The 25205-nt window shown below is 38.6% G+C and overlaps 1 protein-coding gene across 1 annotated transcript in view; it reads left to right on the forward strand.

Annotated features, from left to right (window-relative positions):
* Positions 1 to 18729: 18729 nt before the first annotated feature.
* Positions 18730 to 25205, forward strand: part of LOC133989474 (voltage-dependent T-type calcium channel subunit alpha-1I-like) — a 192596-nt gene continuing 186120 nt past the window's right edge. Inside the window, exon 1 of the mRNA XM_062428145.1 lies at positions 18730 to 19133. Coding sequence (XP_062284129.1) covers positions 19120 to 19133 — 14 coding nt within the window. The 5' untranslated portion in view covers positions 18730 to 19119. The remainder of the gene's footprint in view (positions 19134 to 25205) is intronic.

A 25205-nucleotide genomic window follows, 5' to 3' on the forward strand; every position in this document is an offset into this window, starting at 1 on the left:
TATTTCATTCCCCACCTCCCACTGCAGTGTTAAGTCCATCTAAATGGAGCTTAAATTGACTTTTCCTCAAGAACTGAAAGTGCAAACACACACATTTACTCACACCTGTCCCAGCCGGAAAAAGAAACAGACAGGCTAAAACAGTGCAGTTGAAAAGTTGAACAGGGAGCTAAATAATTCAACAGGCTTTCCGCCAGTCACCTCGTTCACTGCAGTACTCTGTTATTGTGGAAGTGTGACTGTTTGCCCCCCCCCCGCTAGACTCTGAGCAGGCAGGTGCTTATGCCAGCTTCCTGCTGCGTTTACTGTGTCACTACAACCAGATTTGACAAGACATCTTTTTTCAGACTCCCGCCTTCACACTGTTTCTCCTGCCGGCCTCCTCCATCCATATCCTTGTTTAGTTTCCCTTTCTTTGTCTTCATCTTCACCTTTTTTTCCCCCCTCATCAATCCTTTTCTCTTCCTCACTGAGCTTTTAAAGGGTTCAGTCTTTCCTCTCTCTCTCTACAGTATGGTATAATGTCTGGCTAATGGAATGAATGGTACACGCTCTAGCTCAATTAGTCTGTTAATTACTATTACGATCCAAAAATGTCAAGGGGCTGAGGGAAGTAAGAATTGGTATTACCAATAACAGAAACAAGAGGACTACTTAAGTATGAAGCAATACCAAGGATTTATTTAACAAAGCAGAATAACAAACCAAAAACTCAATAAACAACTAAGCACAGACTTCACTTTAACATAAGGAAGTGGATAGGATAACTTTAACAACACCACTACTAATCTTAACACAAAGAGACAAAGAGTCACAGAGTCACACGCAAGGCACCAACAACTGTACTGCTGGATGGCCCACTGGCACAGACAAAGGGATAGCTGGAGCCTTTATACTGGGGCTGATTGCAAACGGTGCACAGCTGTTGTGATCAGCTGAGGGAGGAGGGCAGTACCTGGCAAGAGAAAGGAAAAGAAACACAACACAGCACCAAACAAAAAGCAAAGACTATGGCACGTCACATTATGGCGCTTTTCCATTATACAATTCTAGCACTACTCGACTCGACTCGACTCTACTCGGTTTGGTAGCAGGGATGTTGTTTTCCATTACTTCATAGTACCTCCTCAACATGGGCGGGGTCGTCATAGCTTGGCTGCTCTCGTCTACCACCACACACAGGAACGTTTGCACCTCGTCGAAGGACCACAGTGTAGTTTTGCGCATAGGACCCATGTAAACTCTTCTGTGGGACTCAAGACTCTTCCAGTGATGAAACTCTCTGAACAATCAGTGGCCGGCAGTCTGTTGACGTCACATTGTAGTATCGGCTCGGCTCGCTTGGAACCTCGCCAGAGCAGGTACTAAAAAAGTACTAGGTACCAGATACTATCCCTAGTGGAAAAGCAAAAAAACCCTTAGTAGATTCGAGTCGAGTCGAGCCGAGTAGTCCTAGAACTGTATAATGGAAAAGCCCCATTACAGATGCCATAGACAAGACAGTTGTTTGAATTCATCTTAAAAAGCAGTTTGAGGCTATATTATATAGTTTTTTACATACATGTCTTGTTACTGTTAATTTGCACAGTACAAATTATTTATATGTGGTTTTCACAATGTATGTCTGTTTGGAAGTTTTGTGTTTATAGCAACAGCAACATCAGCTTGTTTGGAATAAATGGATGGAGAACTGTGTGGTTAACATGGTGAAATGTGAGCAGTGAAAGTCGGCATGGTTGCAGTGCAACAAGAAAACAACACATCATATAAAACAACTTCATAAATGTCACAATGATGGTCAAACTTTGATATCTGGGAGTTCAAAAACAGCAGTAACAACAGTAACTTCATATATATATATATATAAATAAAAATGTTCCAGGCCAAACAAGAACAAACTTTTGAAACAGACATTTGCAAAGGAATTTGTTGATGATATAACATCATTGAAGAAAATGATTCAACACCCTGAACTGTGATAATGGGTATTTTTGTTTATGTGTTTTTATTCTTATTGAAAGTGCAGATTAATGATAGCTTTGTGATCGAAGGAGCAACACAGGGTTGGAATTTGTAGGTGGAATCCAATTATATGCAACACAGTGTTAACTAGCAGCTTTATCAAGGCTACGTGTCATACAGATGCAGTCAGCTCAGTCAGATTCATGTCGGTAAAGGTTAGGACACACATGGGATGCAGAGGAGGTTAATAACAGAGGGCAAGAGAGCGGGTGGGTGGTGATAACTGTGGAGATGATTAAACTGGAGAAGGACTACTAGTTTGTAGATAACAGATTGCATTGTTGTTTATTTTTGTATGATCTGTATTTGTTTAGCGACTGGTCAGGTCTTCTATCCAAGTATGTATAGATTAAATACTAATTTAAATACACAATACTATACATATAAACCAAACATATAAGTATACCAAGTGGCATCTACCGTAACTTAAAGCTGAAGCTGATGCAAAAGTACCTTTAAGTGCCACCAATGGCTGCAATGATGGCTCCAAATTGGCTCCCATTCTAAAATGTCAACTTCTCTCTAAAAATACTAAGTTGATGACTTTTTTCAATGAGTCAATCGCTTCATTCCGGCTTTCTAATAAGTGTGCTGGTGGTCATTTTGGATATTATTGCTTCGTTATTAAGATTTGAAGACTTGTAGTAGCTTTGATGCCTGCTGTTTGGGCGGTGATTGACAGCTGTGATTGACAGTTTGCTGCTCTCTTTGGCTCTGGGATTTGCACTGAGTCAGAGAATTGTCACAATATTTTGGCAAGTGTAACATGATACTTGCCCTGTTAGCACAATTGAGCTAAAATAGTTCACGTCAGTCCAAGTGTGACAGTTTGATGTTTCTAGTAAGCTAGCTAGCTTCATTTGTTCCGATGATAGCGCCAACCACAAACCAGCAACTCTGGGCTCCAAACAGGCTTCAATGCAAACCAATGTGTTATGTCAATTCCTGCTACATTTATTTACAGTTTACTTGTACTCAGACACACATCCACAAACTCTGGGATTCCACTATCTAACCTGAATGACTCTTAATTATGAGCCATCAATAATTTCCCGGTTGCTAACACATGGCTGTAATATACTGTACCATATACCTCTACAAAGTTATAGGCAACTGCTCACTGTGAAAGAGCATAGACAGTGAGCATGACTAATGCTACTGCAGTAATATAATCATCTCTAATGCTTGCATATGTGCCATATAAAGGAGTCATTACTGCAAAATGACGTCCAACAAGATGACGTAGATCCTGTGCCTCTGCATCCTGCATCACCCTGTTGGGCTTCATTTAGCAATAATAACGCGATTGCTGTACATTATCCCACTTATTACACTGCTATTTACCCATTAAATCAATCATTTGAAACAAAATATTGATTCAAAAACTATTTTATTGATTAATAAATGATTTAATGGCGTCCCCTAAAAAAAAAAAGTCCATTAGATTCAACCTAAACGCTATAGCCTTCTTAAGCCTAATTGTCGATATAATTAATAATATAATTAATATATAATATAATTAAACTGAACATTTTCATTGAATCTGAGGTGGGACAAGGTGAATGGGATTTCTTCGGGAATACTGATGTTAACGTTTCTGTTATGTCTGTATATGTTTCCTTCTTGGCAGGAGTTTTCAATTGACACATCTGGAAACACAGCTGTTATAAATGTTATAATTGTCGACAATATTACTATTATCACTCCTGCTTACCGCTTAAGTTATTATGTAGCCATAGGCAACTAGGAGACGTGCTCACAAGATATGGAGGTCAGGATGTTGCTCTACTTGTCCAGAGTCCAGCAGGTTTTTCTATATGTCTTTCTGCAGATTGATGGACGCGGTCCTCCAGAGTCTATGATCAGAACTGCATCCATAGCAACGGTGTGTTGTTCACGGCAGCAGTCTGCTATTCAGAAATAACAAGCTGTAAAATGCCATAATTGGCATCAATCAGAATCAAGTATTCAATAAAGCTGTGTAATAAGGAAGTATAATAGATCACTTGTCCCTGATTCTTAGTGTTGTATTAGATGACATGTTTCTATGTTTTTAGGGGTGGGTGTGTTATTGTGTGTGTGTGTGTGTGTGTGTGTGTGTGTGTGTGTGTGTGTGTGTGTGTGTGTGTGTGTGTGTGTGTGTGTGTGTGTGTGTGTGTGTGTGTGTGTGTGTGTGTGTACTAGGTATTCCTAATGTTGTGGGGACTTAAATCTGTTCACACAGTTATGTTATGGGGACTCGCCTGTCTTATGGGGACAAAAAGCAAGTCCCCTTAAGGTAAATGATTTATTTTAGGGTTAAGACTTGATTTAAAGTTAAAATAAGTTTAGGGTTATGTTAAGTTTAGGATAAGGGTTAAGATTAGGCATGTAGTGGTTATGGTTACGGTTAGGATAAGTGTCCAGTAAATGAATGTAAGTCAATGTAATGTCCCCTGAAGTGATGGAAACATGGTGTGCGTGTGTGTGTGTGTGTGTGTGTGTGTGTGTGAGCAATCCTAACCGTGTTATGATGAATTTGTTTTCAGCTCATGATGGGCCTTATGTGTCTGTGTGCGTGTTTGCTGGAGACTTGGGTTAAAGGGCGATAAGGAAAGTTGCAGCAAAGCAGTATGTGTTTTGTGAGCAGTGTGGCGTGCCAAATTGGATTCCAGTGTTTGAGTCTTTCTCTGTGTGTTGTCCACAAGCCTACTGTCAAGGTTTAAAGAGGTGCATCTCATGAACAGAGATAGTTTGTGTGTGTATTTGAGAGAGAGAGAGAGAGAGAGAGAGAGAGGGAGAGCAAGAGAGAGAGATCAAAGAAGAAACAAAGATTTACAGAAAGAGGCAACAATTGAATTTGAAGAGTTGGCAACAATAAATGTAATGGCTGCTTGTCTTGGTGTATGATTCATAAAAAATGCAAAGTTGAAAAGACATAATATTGATTTTTACTCTTGTTGCAGACTGCTTTTAAAACAAGACACCTGGCCAAACTACTTCGCAGAGCTATATAGACATTGGCTGGGTAAATGATAAATAAACACAGTTATGAGCGGTAATGTAATGATATAATAATCTATCATATGGGATCATAATGTGTGCCGGTGTCTGCAAATATATTTGGTCTTGCAGGCCACTGTGAATTAATGTGTATAAAAGGAAAACATCGGATGGATCTAAGAAATGAAGGGACAAACATTGGCAGAGCAAAAGAGAGAGTGTTGGGATCTCCAGTGCATTTTATTTGGCATACTCAAGTAAAGTCAAGTTAGCTTTATTTGTATAGCTCAGTATCACAAATCTCTTTACAATCTGTAAATCTGTATGTAGTTTTAGTCGAGATATGAATCCTCTGCAGGCTTAAATGACATCATTTGTAGAGCTAAACCTCCATGAGTCAAGCTGAACAGCTTTGTTAGTGGTTCAATGCTTTCTCCCACAAACGATATTTATAAACTAGTCATTGGTTTTACCAAATATGATTCTGAGGAAATACAATTGCTATTTTGATTAGATTTAATTTATTTTTTTTCACAGCCCAGGAAGTGTACCATGGTTATAAAAAAAAAAAAGTCGTAGGGAGGAGGTGAAGATGGATGGTTGGGAGAACAAAGCACACAACTTGCATCCTGCTTCCCACATGTTGTTGTGTTTAGGCTGCTGAAACACTTTCTTAAAGTGTGAGGAAGAGGAAGTCAGCACTAATTTGATGCAGGCATAAGAGGCAAATCATATTTAAACAAGGTTATGATATTTCCTTAACCTCCCCCACCTATAAAAATAATATATGTTATGCATACAGTACTGTGCAAAAGCTTTAGACACTATATTATAAAGTGTATATTGTATTTACAAATTAACATAATGCAACAATACAACGACCCCAAACATCCAGACAGAGAGAAAAAAGAACGTTCTTCATCAACAAGAAGTAAGCAGTGATGTAGCAGATGGTAGGGCCCCAACAGAGCCCCGATCTCGACATCGTACAGTCAATCTGGGATTACACGAACAGACAGAAGCAACTAAGAGCCTAAATCCGCAGATGAGCCGTGGCAAGTTTTCCAAGATGCTCGGAACAACCGACCTGCCAAGTACCTTTTTATAACTGTGCCTGTACCCAAGAGAGCTGCTGCTGTTTTAAAAGTAAAGCCTAGTCACACCGAATATTGATTTGATTTAGGTTTCCTCTCTATACTGATGAAAAAGAAAATGTTCTTGGAATTATTTTTGCAAGCAAACTCACTTTATTTTTAGTGCCTAAAGCTTTTGCACAGCACTATATACAAAACAATACAAAATAATAATGCTTAGTAGCCAGGAGTGGATATAGTAGGGAAAACAAATTAAATACTGGTAGTGTGATAGTGAACATTTTGTATTGGCAGTAAACAGTTGGAAGATAAACAAAACAACAAACCCCCCCCCAAAAAAAACAGGATTTTGTTTGTACCTAACAGCCCGTCTGGGGTTTAAACATTGTCTATTTAACCCTCCTGTCGTCCTCCCGGGTCAAATTGACCCCGTCTGTTTTGACTGTTCCTTCTTTCCTTCCTCCCTCCCTCCTTCTTCCCTTACCTCCCTCCTTCCTTCGTTTCCTTCCTCCCTTCCTTCCTTCCATATGTCCTTCCTCCCTCCTTCTCTCTTTCTTTCCTCCCCCCTACCTTCCTCCCTTCCTTCTTTCCTCAGTCCTTCTTTCCTTCCTTCCTCCCTTCCTTTCTCCCTCCCTCCCTCCCTCCCTCCCTACTTTCCTTCCTTCTTTCTTTCCATCTTTCCATCCTCCCTTCCTTCCTTCCTTCCTTCCTTCCTTCCTTCTTCTTCCCTTCCTACCTTCTTCCCCCCGTCCTTCCTTCCTTCTTCCTCCCTTCCTTCCTTGACTCGAGGACAACAGGAGGGTTAAATAATTTGGTGCTTTAGAGTTGGTGTTGCAGGTGTTAATGGATGCTGTTACACATGTGCTGTATTTATAATTATGCTCCATCTGTTGTTCATTCTTATACATTAATACTTGTGATATTTAGGCAAACTACCAACACGGCAATACAACCATTTGTATTTACCACCATGGACTTAACCATATATCAATGGCATGGTTCAAGTTGCCCAACTTTAACAATTACTCATACAATAAACTGAATTATTTGCTAATTGTGTGCACTTATACCCAGTTATACAGTATATAGTTTCTAGTTATACAGTACAGTATCTAGTTTTAAGACCTTTATTATTTTAGTTTTGTGTTTTACTTGGGAGTATTCCCAAATAAAGTTTGGTTTAATCAGTACAGAAGCCTCAGGGCCAAGGTGTAATCCAACATATGAGTACTGGTTGTTTTCTTAGTCTCTTGTTTTCTTGCATATATTACAATAAAGCTGCCATAATAGTCTTCTTGAATGACCCAGGGTACCAGTCGTGGAAGAAGTATTCAGAAGTAGACTTACTACAACAACAAATTGTACTTATGTTGTAGTACAAAAATATGATCAGATAAATCTACTTAAAGTATTTGTTATACAGAGAGTTGGCCCCTGTGAGTGTTGTATATTATGAACTTACTTGTGTTTAATATACAAAGTAAATGGTAACTAAAGTTGTCAAATGGAGTAACATTAATTTAGTACATTGATTTATTTTGAACTGTAGTGGAGCACAATATAACATAGCATATAATGGAAGTATTTAATAAAGTGCAAGTAAAAATTGTACTTACGGTATTTAAAGTTAATGTATTTAGTTATATTCCACCTAAAGAGGGCAATAGATGAAGGAAGGGGGAGTCAGTAGAGGTCTGAACGCTACCTTTTGTAGCAGCCCCCTCCAAACTGTTTAATCTGGCCATGGATAGAAAGATAGATAACGGCTACTTTGAAGCTAAAATAGACAAATACACACATGTGAGCACACACACCAACCCCACACATACACAGTGCTGCCAACTGCAGACTCATCAACACCCACAGAGTTGGCATACCTGCACACATGCATGTACACATTCACATACAAAACAGTAAGCACCCCCTCGGTCAACAGAGCAGTACAAACTCTTCTGAGCGAGTCATTGAAGCCCTTACTGGTAGAACTGACTTCCTGTGAACAGTTGCACAAGCTCTGAGGCCATCACACATACCTCTGTTGTGAAGGAAATGTTGCTGAGGTAGAGACGGCACAGAAGTGTTTACGTAAAGTTGATTTGTTCTCAGCATAGCCACTGGAGCCAAACAACTACTTAGTCTTCAGCAGCGTCCCCACTGTTTGAATCTGTATTTGATCTGTGGATAGTTTATGGATGGAAGCCAGCTGGCTCTTGTGAAATCGAGAATAGAGACTTACTGTCGTTAGCTGATGAAAGAGTTACGACCCACGACAGATATTTTAACCTACAGTCATAAACCTGCAGCTGAATGCAGAATATGTGTTTGAAAGAAGAACATTAGGTTGTTATCATATAAGTTAGGCTGGTTTACAGACATGCCGTTTGTATTTCAGACTGTAGACATTTCAGGGTGTATAAAAAGCATTCAAATCTATTTTGTCAGCGACAATAATAAAAAAGCTGTGAGCAGGATGTTGAAATTCTGGTTGCTCCTGCTGTGAAATTCCTCAGCGGAAGAATCACAAAGGACTTCGGTCCCATCTTGGAAAAACTGCCAATTTTAACGAGTCATTTAGTCTTTTCTGTTTTGAAAGGTTAAGTTTTTACAGAGTCAAGATTCATGTTAACATCTAACCAATGTAAAATGCAGAGGGTGTCAGTTTCCTCAACAATGGTATAACTCTCTTTTCCCCCCTTTTTTTAAATCATAACTCTAGAGATGGACGATAGACTTCCTGTTGTAATTATACGATGTTGAGTCCTTCTGTCCCATTAAGACACTGTGCCACTTTGAAGGCTGCATCCTTCAATGCTTACTATTAACATACGTTGGTCATGTTAGTTTTGGGGAGAACACTTGTGACTAGATAGCGGATTATCTCATTTACTGTATTATAGTAGTAGAGCAGTAGCCATTACTAGCACTGTTCTAGCTTTTGAACCAATCACTCAACCACCCATTATCCAGTCTCCCAGACTCTCCATCACTTCACTCCTCAGGCTCAAACCAAGTATTGATCTGACCTCCAGCCTCATCGTAACTTCTAATAAGGATTTTAAGCATCCAGTTAAGCATTTTATGTTTAACAGGAATCAGTTGATGTTTTGTTAATGAGCACTTTAATGAGAATCAGTTGATTTGCAGTTTTTGTTTTGTCTGTTTTTTTCCTCAGTAAGAATAAAATATTCCAGATTCAGTGTATGAGCTGTCTGAAAAAGAACATACTAATAAGCAATCATTATGATATATCACTATCTCATTGACACTTGTTTATTAGTTGAACTGTGCTTTAATTAGTTGATTTGACTGCACACGCATAATGACTTCCTCAGTGCCCAGAACATGTGTTTTAATATGCCTCCAACACTATTTGTACAGTATTACAACCATCATTTGGTTCGGATAATTAATAGTTTCACATACAAGTCTATAAGAGATAAATCAGGTGTCAGGAATCACTGCGTATTCACACTACTGGGAGAGCAAATCAGGTTGGAAAAACAACAAATTAAGTTGAAATATCTGATTTGGATTTTCACAGCTCTTTGCCAGTCTGTCTGTGTATCGTTGAATACAGAGTTGATGTGGAAATGCTGCAGTCAAAACACCAGGTAAAACATCTTTATACAGAGTTTATGGGAATGTAGATGCCTTGCTCCAACTTTGGAAACCCTGCAGGGATTTGAACCCCTAACTGTTAAAACTACACCGTAGCTGCACTTCTTCGGCGGCTTTAAAATCAATTTCTGAATCGGGCAAGTGTGCACGTTTGGTGCGAACGATGATAAGCGCTCGTTTGTCAGTGTTTGTTTCTCTGTGGGAAAGTCGATGAGCAAATGGCTTGTATTGTTAGCTGAAGGAAATGTCAATGGGGGATAGTGGGAGCAGCACTGGGCTCTACTGGGCCCACTAGAGCCTTTCATCTAAGTTAGCCAACATCATTAAGAGCCTGCCATGTTTACTTTTTGGTGTCTGCAGTTAGATATGTGTGCTCGTCCCTGTCTGGGAGCGTGGTACAGTGTTTATGAGTGTGTACAAATACCTGCGTGAGTGTGTTAATGCTCATATGTCTACTCATCTGTGTGTTACAGTTTCTCTAGGTTATGGTCTTGATGAGTTTGTGTATGGTGATATTTTGATCTTTGTGTATATACTGTATGTGTGTCTAAATGCCTCTGTATAAGTGAGCCTACAGGCCATTAAGCCCTCAGCACAGTCTGGAGCTTGCTAATGAGGTCTGTGTCACATCAAAGCACCAAAGTTGTTAGCTTTCAACACCGGCCAAAAGTGTGTGTTAGTATGTGTGTGTGTGTGGCTCGGTTTATCCGTGGCCATTCCTTTGCATTTCCTGCTTAAAGTACAGCAAATCAATGCCCCACACAGGTAGCTAGGTACCAGCCTCAGATAGGGGAGACCAGGGTAGGTTGTCACACTTTTCACTCGTGAGAATTGCTACTCATCAAAACATATTTCAATAATCATTCCTACATTAAATGGAAGCTTAAGGTCTTGGCTTGAAATGGGTATCACGATCACTTTTACAACTTATTGTTCAAAGACACTGTGACAACAAACCCCATCACTGTATTGGTCGTCACACGCTATGGAGTTGGTTGTCCCTATAGCTATCAATGGGGTTTCAGTAAAAAATAATGTAATGTAAAATAAAAAAATGTTTTAGTTTTTTAAGGTAGAAACACCAAATAACCTCTATAACAGTACTCATCAATGCCCAATGTGTTTAAACCATGAATTTGAACCATGTGATTATTTGTTTGAATTAGCCTCTGTAATGAGAAGTAAAATGAAGGAATTTACAGTGCTAAAAAAAAATCTAGCCTTTATTAAAACAATTGTTTCATAACATTTCAGTGTATGGACTGGACCTGTTTAAATATTTTAAGCTAACTACCACATGGCTTTAGCTTGCTAGTTAAAAATGGACCGAATATTGCCTTTGGCTTTTTTAACAAGTGTTTGATTCTTAAATGACAAATAACCTACAAGCTTTTAATCCAAAAACAACACCAACATGAAAAATTACTCTGAACCTTGAAATTACAAAATAACTCCTCACCTCAATGTTTTGTGTTTTCCACCATTGCAATGGTGTAATAAATGACCATTGCAAAATGAGCAGGATGTTAGGCTAACTATCTGATATCAACATCATGTCACAAATACTTTTACTATGAACGTTCTGCTGTGTAATCTTATTCCCCAAAAGTTATTGAGTCACTGATGTGTTGTGATGTGTCCAACGGTGAGGTTTTTAGTCCCCAAATAGAGACGCTATGATATTATGTATAGAAAAGACTTCATGTTGAGATGATGTAGCTCATAACTGAAGCAGGGAAAAAGAAAAGAAAAGAAAACAGAGCTAATGCAGCACTTGATGTAACAGACGGTTGCATTTAAGATGTACAGAAACAAAGATAGAAATATGGAAATGTGGTTGTGAGTGGGAAGGACAAGGGAGGGACGTTCATGTGCAGAAAATCAAACTCGTCGAGAAGAACATCCAGAAAACAAAGAAGCTGCTTTACTGTGACAATAACAGCACAGAAATCAGACAAAAGAACAACATGGGATCTAACGGAGGACTCCCACTGAACATATATCAAAACAAGTTAGTTGAAAGAGGAAAATTCACAATCAGTTTACCAGTTATTGGATCAGTGATTGAGTCCGTGGAAACTGTTTAATAGCTTCTGGCTCTGGAGGATCTTTGCCAAATCATAATCCATAAACCTATATTACAAACTGAGGGTGTTTAGTTTGAAAGACATTCTCATTTACCAGACAGTGAAGGTCTAACAAAGTCAATTGTTTTTATGGTAAGTGTAGGATCCAGAATTTAAAGAGCTTGACTGACTAGGGATTAAAGTCAACTTGCCATCTGTTGGCCACTGGTCTTCACTTTTTGAAACTAGCCTTTTAAAAGTCCCCTAATCCAATGAAAATGAAATACCAGATACTGGAAATCTGTTTTTATTAACTATTGCAGCTTGATATTATAGCTGTGTAATGCACATTGGAATATTGCTTTAGTTAGAGGCACCTTTCATGACATAGTGTTGATTAGATGTGTCCAAGTTGCACCATTCTGGTTAGAAATGCCTTTAAACATCATCTCAGGTCAGTGACACTTTTAGAGCATTAGGAAAGCATTGAGATGACTTTGCAAATAGGACAAAATGGTGTAAAGAAAAATCTGTGGCGGCTCAGGAGAAAGACTGAGTCACTAATCACAGTGTTGGCGGTTTGATTCACGGCTCCATGGGCAAAGCACTGAAGTCCAAATTACTCCTGGCGATTAGGCCAGCACCTTGGCCTAATGGCCTGCTGCCATTGGTGTGTGAGTAAGTGTGTACCAAAGAATTAGTTGTTGATATGAAGCTAAATGTAAAATTCCCAGCGTGACTTTAATAATATCTCTCAAACTACAGAACCTCCAGCATTGATTTTTCTCAAGGCAAGAAATACGTCAGTGACAGACATGCCCCCCCACCCTCCGTCCCAGCCAAAGCACACCAATACAAATGGACGCATGCCAATACACACTAACACAATAAAACACTTTCACCAGAGCTTTGGCCTGCACGTAGGCCTATATTGTTGCAAAGTTTTGAATATGTTTATGACACACTAAGCAAATGAACTAAGTCTTTTTGAGCATTGCTGAGAAGTTGTGTCTGTATAAGTGTGTGTGTGTTTGTGTGTGTGTGTGTGTGTGTGTGTGTGTGTGTTTGTGTGTGTGTGTGTGTGTGTGCAGTACACATACTGTACCTTCTATGCATTAGCTTGATTGGTGCTCAAAATATAATAAATCAAGAATATGTGATGCAAACTCAATCTCTCTTTTTATTTTTTAAAGAAATAATTCACTGTACAGACTTCTGTGTGTGTGTGTGTGTGTGTGTGTGTGTGTGTGTGTGTGTGTGTGTGTGTGTGTGTGCATGTGTGTGTCACGAACCTTCTCGTACACACAGCACAGTGATATACGACCTGGCTCCTGACATGTGATCAGTAAAGGTCAATACGTGCCTGACACATGTCATTAATCACACATATACGCCACTCAGAGTTAACGGCACCGTATAGGAGATGGCTGGGATATTTTATTGCCTCTTAGCTGAGTACCAACACAACACATCTAAGGGAGAAAATTAGCTTTGTTGTCCACAGAGCACAGCCAGTAAATCCACGGTTTATTAGGGGGAGAGAAAAAAAAACTCATACTTAAGTGTCATGCTTTGGAATACAAATAATCAATTTACTGTGCAAGTCTTCTTCATAATACCCTAAAATTGAAAAAAAAAAAAAGTGTGAAAGCGAGTCTATGCAAATTTTGAATGTAGAAAAACCCAATATTTTAGATCAACATAATATACTTGTTTATTTTTTCAGAATTATTGAAACTGGGAGTTAACACATTGTGTGTTATGAGGAGAAATGTTTGCTTTTCCTGCTTGTGGTCCCATTCTGCTAATAAGGATTGTCTGATATTGTCTGATATGAACAGTATTAAGTGTTTTAATGTCAGATATCTATGCTAAACACATCTATGCCAAAGATACAACACTTGAGATCAAAAGTCAAAGTTTCTCCTGCATTTTTGAACTTTTTTTATCTACCACCACCATAAATAGCTGTCTGTTCCATAGCTTTTGTTGCTAAGGTGGTTGCTAAGGTTTGTTATTTGCATTGCTCACTCGCATATTTTAGATCAGATTTCAGCTCAGACAAGTTCGGATGTATTTCAGAAGTTGTCAGTTGACACAGAAGTAAAGAACAAGAAAAAGTAGTGACATTACATAGTAATAAGAGCGGCCGGCCAATCAGAACAGAGTGGGCTTCTCAGGAGGAGGGGGGAGGCCTTAAAAAGATAAGAGCTAAAACAGCTTGTTTTACACAGAGGCTAAACTGAGGGGCTACATAAAGTGTCACTTAAAGATAAATGAAGATTTTTTTTAATGGTAAATGACACAAAGGTATGCCAGTGGAGCCCCAGATTAAAACTAATTAGACCTGTATATGTGCTTTTTTTTAAGTGCAAAGGCTTGCTGGTGGGAAAAAAAACTTTGTCCCTCCTCTGTAATGAAACATGATTTATTTGACTGCTCATGCCGTTCTATTGTCCCAGTGAAAGCAGGGCTATTATGCAACAGCAAGATTTCCTAACATGGATCATTAGTTCAGGTTTAACAAGGCGGCAGTCATGCAAGTAGACCATGATGCTCTTCAAAATGAGTTATTAGTTTTACAGGTCAGCTGCTTTAGCGGTAATGTTGACATGTGTGTCTTGTCTTCCTCTGTAGAGTTTAAATTGATGCTTTTACGCTGCCTTTGCCTTTTAGGGATCCGTTCATATTTGCTTTGAATAAACAAGTAGCAAAGAAGATGCAATTACACTGTATGAAAATTCCTCCTCCTTTTCCTTGAACTATATTAAAATATATTCTACCAACGCAGCATGGATTTGACAGCATGTTTGTATTGCTCTTCATTTTGTTTTTTTATGCTTCTAAGGCTGAAATCATGGTCATTATATTTCAGCCTGTGTGTATATTATCTTTGGCAGATTAATGGGAGCCATGCCCCATCATACATTATGTCTTTACCTCAGGGTTAATGATCAGGGAATGTGATCATTAACATTTGACTGACCATTAAGATTCTTGTGCTGTAGGCTCACTGCTGCTGAAAAATATAGCTTTTTGTTCCCAGAGATAGCAATTTAGTTAAGATGAACACTTCTGGTAATGCAGTACATGGATGTGTGACACCCGCGGATGAAAATGTAATCCCACTTGAACTTTGTGCCTTCTTCCTACCTTACTCTGATCTCATTTCCACTGGATTATCACTTCAATGAACTGATTTTAACTTTACTTTTTATTATATTTTTTTATTCCAGTGGTGACTGGCAAAGACTGGAAGATGTTTAAACTTGATAAAATTGCACTGACCCACCCACCATGAGGGATATGATCATTTATTTTGCTTAAATTTGACACATTACAGGACATTCAAAGCCTTTTTTTTGGTCTTTTCAGCTATGGCTGTTTGAATCAGTGTTAGGGAGATTGCAAAACCAATATGGTGGTTGAAATTGAATCTGCAAATTTCACATATTACCACTTATTTTTTGCAAACAGTCCTGTCTGAGCTTCAAGATAAACAACTGTGGTTTAAATAACCCTTTAATGTAGTTTGTTTTTTCTGTTTTCAACCTAGTTTAGTCCGGTAGGGAAGTTAAAAATGCATCAAAATGTTTTCTAAACATAAGCAAAATTTAAGATTTCTCTTTCAGATTGCAATATTTACTAAAGAAAAAGGGGTGTTTGTATATTTGCATAATCTGCTGTTCCTTAGCAAGAGCTCTGGGGTGCAGGTACCAGAAAGCCATGGCAGTATATACTGTTGTGCACTGTCAGGGACACTTTGTTATGTCACACTTATATGTGCCATTCAGTTTGTGAGGACAAAGGTAGAAATATGCAAAACAACAACAAAAAAACACCAAACAGATAAAAAAGAGTAGCCAACCATGGAGCCTTGACATTCATATATATAACAATATATACTGTATCAATAGTCCAGAGCCAAGCAATGCTCTGAACAATTTCACAGCAACGTAGCTTGTTAAATTCCCTCTGTGTCTAAAAAGCACAAAAAACTTCTCAACAAAAGCACAGAAGTTGGAAACTTCTGGACATATTCATGATGCAAAACTTTACTTGCTTTCACCAAAAACAGCTGCAAACACAGCAGTGAAGTCAAAGCAGAGTATAGCTGCAGACAGTAAACAGCAGCAGCTTGTCCCAGCCGCCCTAATGAGCAGTAATTTGTCAACGACTTCTGCACTTTGCATTTTTAATAGAAATGGGTGCCGAGATTGGACTTTTATTACTCTAGCTTTATTGTCCCATATAAATCAGTCAGATCTTTCTTTCTGATTGTTTGGTGCAATGCATTTCTTTGTTTCTGTATCATATGTCCGTTGGCTTGGCAACATGATGTCATCAACAGCTATGACTTCATGTTTATACCTTTTTAGTTTCTTCTTTCGTATAAGCTGGTGTGAACTCAAAGTAGACTATAACTAATAAGCAACATTGTACTCTTTTCCTTTCTTGCTTTGACTAACCGCTATCACCCCAACTGACATAATTTACCAAAAATGTAACACTGCTTCCTCTCACTCATAAGTCAAATTGAAAATCATATATTTTTGTTAAAGTGTCCCTTATGTCTTTAGATGTTATCTTATGTTCATCAGATTGTGATATTTTCTTCAGTATCAAAGTAATCCAGGTGATATTTGTCTGAACAGTTCAAATAGAAACATCTAGCAGCCAAAGCAGTACAACTGCTCCAGATTAGTTAGCCGGTTTTTGGATAAAGTTTGACCAATTCTCCACAGATGTTATTTACTCTGACATACTGATATTTAATGCTGGCAGCGTTCACAAATTGACAAGAGAGAAAGTTGAGGAGCTGAAGTTGGGGACCGTCTGAGCCATTTGGCGGCTTCTCTGATTTTTTTGCGATAGCTTTTTTCCCCCTAATAAACTGACCTAACATTCATACAATTTACATTCTGAGCCTCCTCTCAGTATATACACTATCTCCAGTTGTTATTAAGACAATTATGACGTATGGCCCAATGCAATTTTGACTGTTCTAGTTAGCCTTTGTTCTAATTTCTCTGTTGACTTCCACCTGGGCCAATACCTGTATAATGAATATACATGGCAGTAAAAAACAAATGCAGAACAAGAAGCAGACTAGACAGTTTCTATATTAACTGTTGGTATATATATGGATGCAGATATGTTGTGATATATACAGATACACATAGTATCTTTGTGTCAAACCACTGCTGAAGAAACACCATTAATATAAATTCAATGCACTATGTATTATATTTTATACAGAATACAGATTAACAGGGGTTTGACAGACTTGTTTATCAGTACTTTTACATTAATCCATAGCTGTTTACATTCTGTTTATTTTAATTTCCACTTTGTGTGCATTGCTTGTTTTTGTTGTTTGCATGGTTTTCTTTCCTTGCAGGTATCCCATTACTCTGCTGAAGCAACAATCTAATTATCCTCCACAGGGTTCAATAAAGTTTTAGGTTATCTTACCAAGGACGTGATCATTACTAATGCTGGGATTTCTTGCATTTTAAACTCCCTTTTCCAGTTTCCTGCTCTGACTTGGCAGCAAAAAACTCATCACATTGCTTTGTTAAGTTGTTCATTTTCACATTCTTTCTACTCTGAATAGCTTTCTTTCTTTCCTCTGTTGTGACCATGTAACTGTAAGCACTGCCAGAGTGAATGCTGCACTTCCTTGGCCACTGACAAATTGATTCCCATATTGTTCCTGTAATAAAGGAGCATAAATTAACAGCCCTTTTGTACAAGTCATCTCTCTCTCTCTCTCTCTTTCTCTCTCTCTCTCTCTCTCTCTACTGTGATCGTAAAAATAACCTGAAATCCAAACTCAAATGAGAATCACAGTCTAGTTAGACCTCTGGAAGCATTCGTCTACGAGTGAAGTGGACTTGAGCTTTCTGTAGCTTTTGTTTAGAAAGGCTCGCTCTGCTTGCTCATTGGAAATCCATTGGCCGGTGCCACTCAGTCATATCAGGACTCCTGTTCTTTCTTTTCTTTCTTTAGCTACACATAATTGATTTCTCGCAACACTAAACCTCTGACTAAACCACTGAACTCTCCTTTTTTTTTTACTTCCCTTTCTCGTACTCCCTTCCCCTTTTTACTTACTTTAGCATTGTGCCACCTTCTCTCATTTACAACCTCTTATTTGAGCTGCTTTTCTATTGCTGTCTCTTGCTTTTACCAGATATCAGATTTTAAAGTCTTTTGGCAATGATGTGTGTCAAATGTCTGCTCTGCTTTGTTTAATTGTCTTTAGGCTACATGCAATAACTCAAATAACTTTGTATAATAATCCATGTAAAAAAACAACAGTCAGGCATTTGCTTTAATACACTGATTGGTGTGAGGATAAGACTCTTTTCTTTATTTGTATTCCATTTGTGCATTTTCCTGGCTCTTGCAGTTGTGTGAATAATGACTGTCCTTTCTTCATTGCAAAGGTTGAAGTCTTATTAAACTGCTCTAATGTGTGAGGGAGGTGGTCGGCATATAGCTGGGCGTACATATGTGACTGCAGCACCTTTGAGACGGTGTCTCACACTCTGTCTTATTCAAATGTGGCTTCTTCCAGTCATGAAGGTCTGAGGTTCTGTGACCTAAACCATGAAAATGAGCTTTGCAAACCCTAACAAAGTCGTCTTTATTTGCCTAAATTTAACTATAAGCACATAACATGGATAGCAGATCAGAGAAAAGCTCAGAAGACAGGATTTAAAAAATCTCTCTGTTGCCTTTTGGTGTTTGGCTTGGTGTTTTCGCTTGATAATAGGATTAAATATAAGCTTAGTGGTGATAATTCTGATCAATAAACTGCTGGTTTGTGTATTGATTTGTAACCTGAGGTGAATAAAGTAGTTGGTAAATTTAAAATGTTCTCTCTCTCTGTTTTCTCTTTTTCTCTCATCTCAGACCGTTGTGTTGCCATGACGAGCGAGGAGGAGGAGGGCCCCGGCGTTGCAACATCATTAGCAACGACACCATCAGCAGCAACAATCTCCAGGGTAACAACAGTCATAGCCAGGGGCGACAGCGATGACGCCGTCACTACCTCCTCCCCACGCAGGCCCTCCCCGCACCTCCTCCCATGTCCCAAGGAAAAGGAGGAGAAAAAGGAGGAGATAGAAGAGGAAGGGATTATTGAGGAACAGAGGATTGTGCAGCAGGAGGAGGAAGTAGATGTGGTGGAGTGTGAGGGGGATGATGATGATGATGATGATGATGGCAGCAGTGATACTAGCGTCTTGGTCGTGCCCTACCCTGAGCTAGTACCTGTCGTCTTCTTCTGCCTCAAGCAGACAACGTTTCCTCGCAGCGTGTGCATCCGCATGGTCACCAGCCCATATCCTTTTTTTTAATATACTGTTGATGTCATCTTCAGATCTCAAACGCTGCATATCTTTGGTGTCCTATCCCATAATCAGATAAGCTTTCAGTACCCCCCTCCCCCGAGCTCTGGAATATAAAGTAAGCATTATGAAGTTTTTTGGGGGTTTTCTTTTTTCATCATCACCATGCATTAGGAGCTGCTTCATTCTCATGTAAATTAACACCAACTCTCAAGTTTTTCTGTCACTAAATGATCGACCAGTTCCAGTTTCCTGATGCATTTCTTTAGAGTTGCAAAGTGGGAGAAGCTATTGTAAGCATCCCTGGCTCCAGAAGTAAAAAGTCCCATTCATTTTCCCCCCATGGACAGTTTAGCTTACTCACAGTTTAAGTACTCTTAAGGTTTGGTTTGGCATGAAACCCTCCCAGTTGAATCATCGGTATAAAAGATGAACAACTAACTACTCCCAAAGAGCATTCCAGTAAATAACAACCAATCATCAAGCTTAAAAGTTGGTCATGTGCGCCGCTAATGTTGTGCAGGAGTTGAGACCAACATCAGTCTGCATGAGCTGTGCACCTCACGTGTGGCTGCAGCAGTGCGTCATCTAGAGATTTGGCGTCTGACTTGCTTTTTTTATTGTGTGACGCGTGCAGTTCTCAACAAAAATAGCAGCGAAAATGATCCGTTGACGACATATTGATATTACACCAGCAACATTACACCTTTCACTATAGTTTCAATGTCTATATCTGTGGAATATGCCAGAAAAGTTTCACCACTGCAGTCAGCCTGTGTGGTGAATGCAGGGATCCTCAGAGGAGGGAAACTCCATCACAGAGAGTTGGTGACACACGGATCTTTATCGACTCCTGCTCGCTTTTTGGTGATATAAGTTTAAACAGGGATTCCTGCCTGTTAGTTTAGCTGCTTCCAGACGACAGATTTAGTGTTGTTATTTCCCTTATTTGTTGTCACTTTCCCTCCTGACAGTTATTTTAGAGGTTTGTTTGTCGGAGGGTGTGTTTGGCTCGTTTGGGGAACTCTGTGTCATCTGGAGGGATTTTCTTCACTTAGAGCGGTGACAGCGGGGGTTTAACTGGCAGATTAATCAATAAAATCAATTTTTAGAAGAACAAACAAAAACCTCATCCTGAGTGAGGAGTGTAAACATTGTAATGTTTGTCTGTGGCTAACACAGAAGAAGCCACAAAGGAAACCCACCATTCCCATCAGAAAGAAAGCCACTTTCAACTCACATATTTATTTTTGAGCACGTGTTTCTTAACCTTTTTCTGTCTAAACTAAATATACGTGAAATTTATTATAAAATAATATGAAAAATGGTAATATGATGGCCATAGTCAAAGTCAAACTCTATGTAGGTAGCAGTAGCAGCACCACAGCAGTTTTTAATTTCTGGGTCACTTTTTAATGGAAATCAGTAACTATGACTTTTGTTAACAACTTAAGCAACAATGTATTTTAATTAATTATGATCTTATTCATCCACACTGCTGCTTATTATGGTAAGCTTCACTGTCCAGCTTGCCAAAATCACTGACAAAATGTTATATCTCAGAAACTAAAATGAAATAATTGAAACTGGTGGTTTTAATTTAAATACAGATTGAGGAAATGGCTCTTTCTACTTTGTAACTCTATTTGGTTTTATTCACACTGTCTCATTAACTTCCTTTTAGTTCATTTAAATGGTCGTTTGCAAGAAAAAGAGCACTTCTTGGGTAGGATAGATAAAATTGGTCTCCCTCTGTGAAGAAGCACTTTTCTTTGGCTTCTTGGTATGGAATAATGTATTTGTGGTGCATGAATAACTGTCTAGTTATATTTAATCAAGTTATTTTAAAGTATATAAATCATCAAGTGTTTTATTCCTAAGAGACAGGTCCAACATTTGCTTCCAAGTATCTCGCTAGAACAATTTAGAGCAATTTTGATACTTTTACAACACAAAAACTAACTTGTAATTCCTTATACTTAACTTTAAGTTCATAAAACTACAGTTATTATTTAAGGGAATAGTTCAACAGTCTGGGGAAAAGCACTTATTTGCTTTCTTGCCAAGTTTAATAATAGCAATTATTTCCGTTGCCTGGCGGGTTTATTGTGACAAAATTACACCAGAAGGTCACTGTGATCTGAGAAAAAAATAGTTCTAGCACACGACTCGTTGTAAAAACCACATCTCCAGTTTTTGAGACGCTATTATGTTTGGTAACTACTAAGCTGAGTGGCTGGTAGGCATGGTTACGAACTTTGGACACAGCCTGGCTTTCTTTTTCCTTCTGCATCCAATCTTTATGCTAAGCTAAGCCAATCAACCCCTGGCTCCATGATTATCGTACAGACGTGAGACTGGTGTCAATCTGCTCATTTTATTCTGGGCATGTAAGGAAACAAGCATTTTTCCCAATTCGTCAAAATGGATCTAAAATCCATATTTGACAAAAAAGTAGTACGAATGCTGCAGTTTCATTGACATAGCACAGAAGAAATCATTTTACTTGACTTTGGTGTACTTAATACAAATTAGTTTTGAGGCCTTTTGCATTACAAGCTGATGCCTTGACCTTAAGTTCCTGAATCCACTGTAAAGTCCCACATCAGGAACGGATCCAAAGCCATTTGCCTATGTTAAATATGTGTTGAATGTTTGTAGGTGTGGTGATGTTAACCTGAAAATGTTGTTTTCACTGTAGGCTATGAAATAATTGGCATCCTTAATCTGCAGGACACAAATCTACGTCTTTTTTTGTGAAGTGTTTGTAGTGTTTATCACACTAGTGAATGCACACACACAAACATACACACACACACACACACACACACACACACACACGAACACACACATGAACACACACACACACACACACCTTTCACCTCTGCCTGTATAAGAAATGACAGAAGTGCTAGATTACATTACAAGCGGTACACTGTGTTAGCTGCCCCCAGGTTCAGCACACACCTCTTATCAAGGCTTCTTAAGAGCAACACTTAGTGTGAGGTGATGTGTGACTCACATGCTTTCACACAGACTCCCCAAACAGTTTATGTACCTGTGAGTAGTAACACGGGGTGTAAAGACTGAAAATGTGTGTGTGTGTGTGTGTGTGTGTGTGTGTGTGTGTGTGTGTGTGTGTGTGTGTGTGTGTGTGTGTGTGTGTGTGTGTGTGTGTGTGTGTGCGTGTGTGTCTGTAGAAAAGATGATGGACTGACTGGTTGAATTAATTTAAGTGGAAATGGAAAATGAAAAAAAAACTGATAAGGGAAACAGATGTAAAAATAAAATAAAATGAGATGCAGTGAAGAAAACAAACAAATGGAAACATTGAGAGAAAGAAGTAAAAAGGGAAAAAAAGCTACACTGATAGAGAAAACATAAAGGGGAATAGTAGAGAGACGGAAAGTGAGACCATTAATAGAAATTGTTTAAAAAAGAAATTTAGGCTCAGGGAATACAGCAAACACATGTGAGTTTGTGTGTGCAGTTTTGTGTTTGTATGCATGTGAGCATGTGTAGAAGCCATGATTATATTATCTGTGTGTTTGTCTATAAGGGACAGAAGCTTCTTCCCAGCAGACGTAAATTAGAAGGAGACGGGGAGAAAGAATGAGATGGAAATAAATGTTCTGTCGTAGACAATCTGCCTTCTTACCTGTCCATTACGTAGGCATCACATCTGACGAGGCCTGACATGAATTTATATCACCAACTGAATAGTAAGAGGGAGAGGAAATGTAGAGAGACAGGGTAAAGAGAATTGGAGAGTTGCTTAATAGGCAAGCCATCCATTCAGGTCTAAATGAAACGTCTTCCTTTGGAAAACCTCTTGAGTCAGAGGAATAACACTTGGCTTCGACTGTTTTTTGATCCTCTGTCTTTAATTCTGTCTCCCTCAGTCTCTCTCCTGCTGTCTCTTTCTATGTCTTTGTTACACATTTTCCAGTCTTGCGTTCATGTCTTACCTTTAAATACTAACAAGTGGATTTAGTATAATTTTCTCTCCTGTGATCTCAGTACAGGGGGTTGTTCATCTGGTCTCCTTTCATGATGATGATATGCATAAAATCATCTAAAGGCTAAAGTTGCTGATGCTAGTTTGGCTTTTTTACTGTTCATTTGCTAGATGTTAAACATTATGCAAGCTAATGTGATGAAAAAGACATTTAATTTAGATAAAAACTGTAAAACGCTACATTGGTGTTCTTCTTACTATGATTATCTAATTTTTAGTGAGGGAAGCTGTTGGCTATTAAGTCGAATATGATGCCAAGACAATCAAATGAATGATGCTTTTATTTAATGACGCCCTGACCTTTTATTTTGTGTCATCAATATCAAAATTATCAATCAATTATCAATCAGTTGAAAATTCAAATACAACATGCTAAAATGCTAATTATTAGCACTTTAACATGATCAGATTTAAGAGTTAGCATGCTAACTTTGAGCATGCTAAGCGTTTGCTAACAGTTAGGTCAAGCTTCACATTAGCATTTAATTATTTATTAATTTATGTTTTAGTGTTTAGGATTTAATAATAGTAGATGGAATATATTTATTTCAACGCATCGTGCTCCAGAAGGTGCACAGCCCACATGTGCTTTGAAGACACTACAAAACATAACAAACAAGAGCAGTAACATAATGAGAGCAAAAGAACAAATATAATACTCCTCCATACATGTCAATCAATGTCAAACTAAATATGAACACAATGCTACTCAGCTATAAAACATAACTTAGTCATATCATATAAACACATCAAATATAAAGCCTCCTCATACGCTCAGCTAGATGAAACAAGTACTGAAGTCGTCATTCATCCGATAAAGAAAACAAATCATGACATGCTGCAGATACTTTAAGATAAAGCTTATAGCTAAGATTGTGATATAATGGGTAATAGAACAAAAAGTGCATTTTCTTGTTTACCTCTTCCAGATCACATAAGAGACACTGTCTATTCTCCTCTAAGACTGAGTAGAAGCGTCAGGTTTCCACAAGATAACGTACCTCTACTGGGCAGAGACAGACTGTGCTCTGAGGGTGGTAGATACATATGTCTTCAATTTTGGTTTACATAACATTTATTCTGACTATTTCTGTTTAAAAATTCTAAATAATATTGTTTTAATTTGGCTAACAAGATCATTTATTTCTACATATGCATGATTTTTTAACCCTATCCCAAGTTTTTGTGAGTCTATTATCGAGCGTGTTGATGAATCTACTCCACAGCTGCAACATGTCACCCTTACGCAGCGCATCACATGGCTCCCACCTTCATTTGTTCTGAACTGCGTCACATTTTGTTTGCTTACAATAACCCCAGACCCCTGCGTGATAATCTAAAATAGGACAGGCACAAGATTCATACAACTGTGTGCAGGTTTTATAACCAAGATCCCTACATAGCTTAACCTTATTAAGGACAGCTCCCAGTGCCCTACCTGCAAGTCTGATAAAGCTTTTATCCCTTCTTCAAAGGGAAGACAGTCTTCTAGAATAAGACCTAAGTATTTGTAGTACTCAGTGTATGACAGAGGTGTTGAATCAGAATGAAATATTTGGTGTGGTTGATTCGCCTGTCGAGGTCTTAAAAGGTCTGAAAATTGACTTAATGTGAGGATAACCTGACTGTGTTAGCCTGTCTATCAGAGAGCTGCGGAACTACACTCGACACACTCTCACCGTTCAATCAAATCACTGAATTGAATGAGAGTCAGTAGGAGGGAATATAGGAGTGTGTGTGTGTGTACTCATGTGTGTGTGTGTACTCGTGTGTGTGTGTGTACTCGTGTGTGTGTGTGTGTGTACTCATGTGTGTGTGTCTTTGTTTCTTCGCCAAAATGAAAAGGCTTGTATTGACCAAATCCATTTTCTCACATTTTAAGTTCCTATTGAGTGACGTCGTAGATTGATCCACAAGCGACATCCTGTTTGAGTTTATGAGTACATTCACTCGTGTAGATATTATGGAATTTTTAAACAGGAAGGATATTGACAAAGTTTGGTTTAAGACAGAATTAAAAATCATAGTTAGGCCTATAGTTATGGAA

This window comes from Scomber scombrus, chromosome 2 (assembly GCF_963691925.1).
Source record: "Scomber scombrus chromosome 2, fScoSco1.1, whole genome shotgun sequence".
Taxonomy (NCBI): domain Eukaryota; kingdom Metazoa; phylum Chordata; class Actinopteri; order Scombriformes; family Scombridae; genus Scomber; species Scomber scombrus.